This window comes from Corvus brachyrhynchos, unplaced genomic scaffold, assembly GCF_000691975.1.
Source record: "Corvus brachyrhynchos isolate BGI_N302 unplaced genomic scaffold, ASM69197v1 scaffold46, whole genome shotgun sequence".
Lineage (NCBI taxonomy): Eukaryota > Metazoa > Chordata > Aves > Passeriformes > Corvidae > Corvus > Corvus brachyrhynchos.
Window position 1 is genome coordinate 6621879 of NW_008238838.1, and position 6126 is coordinate 6628004.

The window sequence follows — 6126 nt, forward strand, 5'->3', positions numbered from 1 at the left end:
TTTTTTTTGTCTCAGGAGCGTTTTGTCCGCAGCTGCGTGGGGGGCACAAGAGCCTGCAACCCCCCTGGGTAAATCCCTGCAGAGGGAGAAAGGCAGCTCCCGTGCGGGGCCACCTCTCTTGCTGCTTTTATTCCCATTTCACTGGGGTTTTTCTTCAGATTTCGGAGCATTTTTGGGTAGCCCAGCACACGGCTGGGATTGAGCATCCCCCCAGGCAGCTCCTGCATCCCCAGCAGGACAGAGCTAGCCATGGCATGCCACCACACCTGGGTGGGTGATGGCACAATGCCAGAGCAGGTGACGGTGTGAACTGAGATGCTCTCTGGGATGCCCATTGCCCATGGTTCCCAAGCTGGAGGGGTGGGTCTGCCCAGGAGCATCCTTCGCTGTCACCTGCCTGCATGCTGGGCAGGACCGTGACGCCGATAGTGCCACTGCCCACCATGTCCCTGCCCTGTGCTGCTGTGGTCCTGGTGGTCTCCCCAGGGTTGGTTTTGGCAGTGTGGCACTCCACCCTTGCTATTCCTGAAGACTGCATGGATCTGTTGGTTACCTTGAACATCTTGTGCTGCTAATGAATTGCTAATACAATTTTCTAGCTAATTTTATTTCCATAGTCCTCACATTTTAATGTCTCCAAAAAGCGAGCATTTATTTGCTTAATCTCCCTGTGTAACACAATTTGCAGTGACTCACAGTTCTGAACAATCAGCTATGCATAAGCAAAAACAAACTGTTTAACGGCACAGAGGTCTGAGATGTTTATGGACAGGGTAGGAGCACCTGGGTTGGGGTTTTGTCCCTGTTCTGTTGCTGCAGCCAGGTTTGTACCCATGAGCAATGGGATGGAGCCTGGATCTGAGTTGGGGCTTGGGGTCGCACACAGCGCAAGGGGTGGGCACATCGCCCTCTCGCATCCTGCCTCCTGCCCCCCAGGGCAGCTTCGTGGGGCACTTCTTGGGATCTCCTTTCCCCTGGGCATCACAAGGTCTGAGCTCGGCAGCTGCCAGAGGTGTGTGGGGATGCAGTGATCACTCAACAGCTGCCTCGTGTTTGGCCATCCCTCGGCATTGCCAGGGCTCCCAGCTGCCTTCAGTGCAATAAGAGCCACTTGTCCTCTTCAGCTGTTCCCCTCGGAGGGCCAGTGTCAGCAGGCTCAGGGTGGCCAGGGTTCTGATGTTGGGACTTCCAATGACACCCAGAGCCCTGCAGCTGTTGGGGTCCCTTCTGCTGCCAGAGCATCCCTGCTGCCATGTAGGAGTAGGTACCCCCACACAGTGGGGTGATGGGACAGCGGGCTGGGGGTCCTGGGTGCCAGGCAGTGCCTAAGCAGGGTCTCTCCCTCTCCCACAGGTACAGACATGGCTGTTTTCTGCCTGCTGTGCGGCAAGCGGTTCCAGACGCAGAGCGCCCTGCAGCAGCACATGGAGGTGCACGCTGGGGTGCGCAGCTACATCTGCAGCGAGTGCAACCGCACCTTCCCCAGCCACACCGCGCTCAAGAGGCACCTGCGCTCCCACACAGGTACGGCAGCACCACCGTGGGGACTTGGGGCTGGGGCAGCCGGGACATGCTGTTTCCCCATAAAAAAGAAATAGGGGGAAGAAAGGTGATTTGTATTAAAAGTGTGGAGGTGACTGAAGTGGCTTGGATTTGAAAAACAGAACAAAAAAAGGTGCATGTAATGAGTTGATCCGGCCTGAGGTGGCACGTGACCTTCGTAGGGGGTGTGCGATCATATCTGCCTCATCAGCTTACGGCGGTAGATGCACATAATCAGCTGGTGCTCGGCCCTAATGGGATTAGGGCGACCTGCGCTACGTGTAGCTGGTGCTGCCGTGGCCCCACGGGGGCAGGGCTTGGCTGCAGGATTGCCAGGCGGGAGAGCACGGCTTGGCTGCCTCACGCCGTATCCTCAAAGGGCCCGCACCGTGTCCTCAGCTCCTCTGATGGCGTCCCTGGGCAGCTGTGTGGTCCTAGCCACACCATCAGCACCATCATTTGGGGCCAGTCACAAAACACTCCAAGCTGATTCTTGGGGGATGAGCAGGGTTGTGCAGGATCACAGCCAGTGCCATGGCTCCTCACAGCTGCCTGGGTGAAGCATTCCTCGCCCATCCTTTGCCCACACAAGTGGGAGGCTCATGCGCCCTCCTTGACAGCACTGCTGTTGCTGACAGGGAACAAAATGTGTGCTGAGCCAGGATGCCCCTTCTTTCTCTTGTCAGGCAGGGGGCACGCACACAATCTCCAAAAGGGATGCAAAGGTGGCTGCTGGGGGTTGTGCGGGTGGGGTCGCAGAGGGTCACTCTGTCGCGCGTGTGGCGGGCTGCTGCCAGACCCACACATGGGCTAGGGGTCCCAGTGTGGGAAACGGGAATCCTGTGTTGATGATAAGCATGTTAATGCTGAGCGCTGGAGCTATTTATAGCCAGTAATCCGGTGACCTGGGCTGCGGGTCGGGCTGCGCGTGTCCCAGCCCAACCTCTGCTGCTTTAGTAGCTCCCGGCTGTGAAAAAACACTGGGATCATCGGTGCTTTAGGAGCATTTAATCGTGCCACGTGGTGCCATCCTGCACAGCTGCAGGATGCTCCCTCTTCTCCCAGGGCCAGGGTGCTCTGTGGGCTCAGGCTCCCCTGAAAAGTGGGCGGGTGGAAATGCTAGCTGCCTCTGGCTGCAAAATTGCTGTCTTTGACTGTAGGATCAAAAGCCAAAGTGGCAGCTTGGAACTGGGCACAGGGAGGGGAAAGTCAACAGCAGCCCACAGGCACCACCTGCATTGCCTTTGGAGGGGTGCTCCAAACTGCATCCCAAGCATCCTCCTCCCCCCAGGTGGACAGGCAGCAGCTGTGGGAGGGGGTGAGGGGCCGCAGGGCTGGGCTGCGGCAAATGGGGAGAGAGTAAAATACCATTTTAAAGAGGAAGCGAAAGCACAGGCATGTGAGTATATAACGAGAAGGACAATTTATGCCCAGGCACGAGTGCAGTTTGACACGGGGATAATGAAAAAACGTAGGTCATTGTGGATGACTTAAGCCTTCACAGCTGAAGAAAATGTATGAAATGCGGGGAACATTACACGCTTGGCAGCTCCGCACATCTGCAGCAGGACAAGTGAAATACAGTTCACCATTCTTTACCATAAACTGTGCTTGTAGGATATGCGGCACAGAGAAATTGTAATTACAGTGACAAGACAAATCAGTAATATTTAAATATTCATGAACAAAGTCTCGGACGATCAATCTATCTTTATTGTCCTTGCCTTCGCGGCTGTAATAAATAAGTAGCTGGAGCCCTCACCTTTCCTTCAAATCATTCTGCCTTTGGTGCCGAACCAGAGTTCATTTATCAGCCGCCTGGTCTGGAGTGTGGGAGATGCCCAGGGCTGGGTCTGTGCCAGTGCTGCTGGGTGAAAAACCTGGGAATTGGTGGTGGGAGGGTTGCAGCACGCTCCAGTCTCTCTGCCATGCCATGGACCTGAGCATCCCCTCTGTACAGGCATGAAGGGACCAGCACACTGCACTGGGGAGACGGGGGTGCTCTCTCCTCAGGATGGCACTGGGTGCCAGTGATAAAAAGGCATGGGAGCTGGTTTTGGTGTGGCCCAGCGGTCACGGCAGCCCTGACCCCCACGTGTGCTTGCAGGCGACCACCCCTACGAGTGCGAGTTCTGCGGCAGCTGCTTCCGGGACGAGAGCACACTGAAGGGCCACAAGCGCATCCACACCGGTGAGAAGCCCTATGAGTGCAACGGCTGTGGCAAGAAGTTCAGCCTCAAGCACCAGCTGGAGACCCACTACCGGGTCCACACAGGTACATGCTGGGGTGTCTGTGGTGAGGCTGGCAATGCCAGACCGGTCCCCCGGCAGAAATGCTGGCACGTGGACCAGGGCAGCAGCCAGGGATATTGGACCCCCGGATGCACCGGCACGTTACTATCATAAACAGGGGATCAATAGTCACATTGGTTCTGCTGTTCATTACTTGGTTATCGGCTGTGCCCGCTGCAGCAGCATCGATGCCGGGCAGTTGATTAGCACCTGGAGACCCCGAGCCCCCACTGACACCCCTGTATCCCTGTCTCCCACAGGCGAGAAGCCGTTTGAGTGCAAGCTGTGCCACCAGCGCTCCCGGGACTACTCGGCCATGATCAAACACCTTCGGACCCACAATGGCGCTTCCCCCTACCAGTGCACCATCTGCCTGGAGTACTGCCCCAGCCTCTCCGCCATGCAGAAGCACATGAAGGGCCACAAACCAGAGGAGATCCCCACCGACTGGCGGATAGAGAAGACCTATCTCTACCTCTGCTATGTCTAAGGGAGGAGGCACAGGGGCAGCAGGGCCAAGTGGCAGATGACTGGGCAAAAAAAATCCCACCAAACCCTCAGCATCCATGGCCTTGTTTGTTTTCAGTTCTCATTCATTTCTTCTCACCGGAAGGATCCTGCAGCTCATGCTGGAGCGAGGGATGCACCAGCCCCTTCCCCAGCCCCATCCACACTGCTGTCCCAGCTGCTCATGCGCCTGCTGCCCTCGCACCCTTGCTGCAGGGCAGATTTCACCCTTTGCAACCCCGGGCCAGCCCCTCCATCACCCTTGGCATTGGCCACTGGTGCTGCTGGGAAGACCATGTAGTAAAGAGGCGCTTCCCTGAAAGTGTGAGTACAGCCAGTGCTCTGGGAAGGCTTTAATTCCTGGTGTCCTGTGTCACTGCGTAGACCCTGCCGTAGATGCCCTGCAGAAGACCTGAGCTCCCGTGTGAGGCTTGGGCCCCATTCTGGCAGGTTCTCATGCTCCCAGGCTGTGGCATTGCAGGCAGGAGAGCCACAAATGCTTTGGCAAGAGCGTCCTGGGGGGATCCTGGCCAGAGGAGGGTGTTTGGGGCAGGGAGCTGGCTGTGAGCCAGGCTGCCTTGAGGTGTTGCCTGGTGTCTGGGTGGGCTCAAGGGGCACAGGAGGCTGCTGCTCTCCCCATGACCAAAGACCTCTCTATGCATTTCTCCCTCCTTCCCTGCCTTCCCAGGGCAAGAGTGAAGCCCCCCCATGGGGAGATGCAGTTGGTTTGGTGATGTGCAGTCAGTGCCACTGTTGGGGCTGTTAGTATGTGGCATCACTCCGAATGCAGGGATCCTCTTTTCTTCTGCTGATTTGGGGCACCTGGAAGGTGCCACGTGTGGGGTTTTTTGCCCAGCCCTCAGCCGCAGGAGCCCACAAGCAAGGGGTGTCCGGTGGCAGGCAGCTTTGCTCGCCACTTTCTTTGCTTTTTTTGGGGGTTTTTTTGAACTTTCTTTTGGAATATTTCCACGTTTAGCACATTTTACTTGAAATTACCTCGTTTTTTTGTGACCTCATGAGCTTTTATTGATTTGGGAGGGACAGGGGACGGCATGGCTGGGGGGCCCCAGCCATGTGCCCAGCATTGATGGTGGAGAGGTGGTGGGGCAATGGTGTCCCTGCCCACCTCCTGTTGTGCATTATCCTTACCAAAACTGGTATTTTTTGCCTGGCCCCATGGGGCTGGGGGTGTTGGTTCTGAAGCTACCTCTTGTGTTCGTTTTTGTTGTGTTTCTCCTGCGCAGCCACGGGCTTGGTGGTTCCATCCCGTGGCTCTTTTTTTGTCGTTTTGCTGCGTTTGGGTGAAAAGGGGGAGGAGGGGTTGGGGAGAGTGGGACAGTGTCTGGATACAGTTTGGAGGGACACAAACCTCTGGGTTTGGGGTGCCCATCCCACCTCTCCTGGTGCCAAGCAGGGATACGGCTGTGGGAGCAGCATCCTCCCTCGCGCCCCAGTCCGGCTTCGCACGTGCGTGTGCCTCTGCGCGTGGGACCGTTGCTGCTCTGCGCAGGGTGGACACCGCTGCTGTACAATCCGGGATGTGACTGTGGAGAACGGCTCGTTTAATTGTTGTGCCTAAGAAAAAAACAGAAAAAATATTAAAAAGAGTAAACAGTTCTTTCACACAGAAAGTTGCTGCAATTTCTGGCATGTGCACGGCAGGCCCCTGTGGTGTCCTGGCGCTGCCAGACGCGGGTGCCATGGTGCCATGGAGCACATGGCCGAGCTCATGTGGCTCTTTTTTTTTTGCTTTAACCTTCCCTTCCATCTCACCATCCCTCTCCC

General features: G+C 56.5%; 1 protein-coding gene across 1 annotated transcript in view; it reads left to right on the forward strand.

The window, feature by feature from the left end:
- The window catches only part of ZBTB16 (zinc finger and BTB domain containing 16), a 53621-nt gene extending 47655 nt beyond the window's left edge, over positions 1–5966 (forward strand). Inside the window, exons 4-6 of the mRNA XM_008636947.2 lie at positions 1354–1524; positions 3650–3817; positions 4095–5966. Coding sequence (XP_008635169.1) covers positions 1354–1524; positions 3650–3817; positions 4095–4324 — 569 coding nt within the window. The 3' untranslated portion in view covers positions 4325–5966. The remainder of the gene's footprint in view (positions 1–1353; positions 1525–3649; positions 3818–4094) is intronic.
- Positions 5967–6126: the final 160 nt, after the last annotated feature.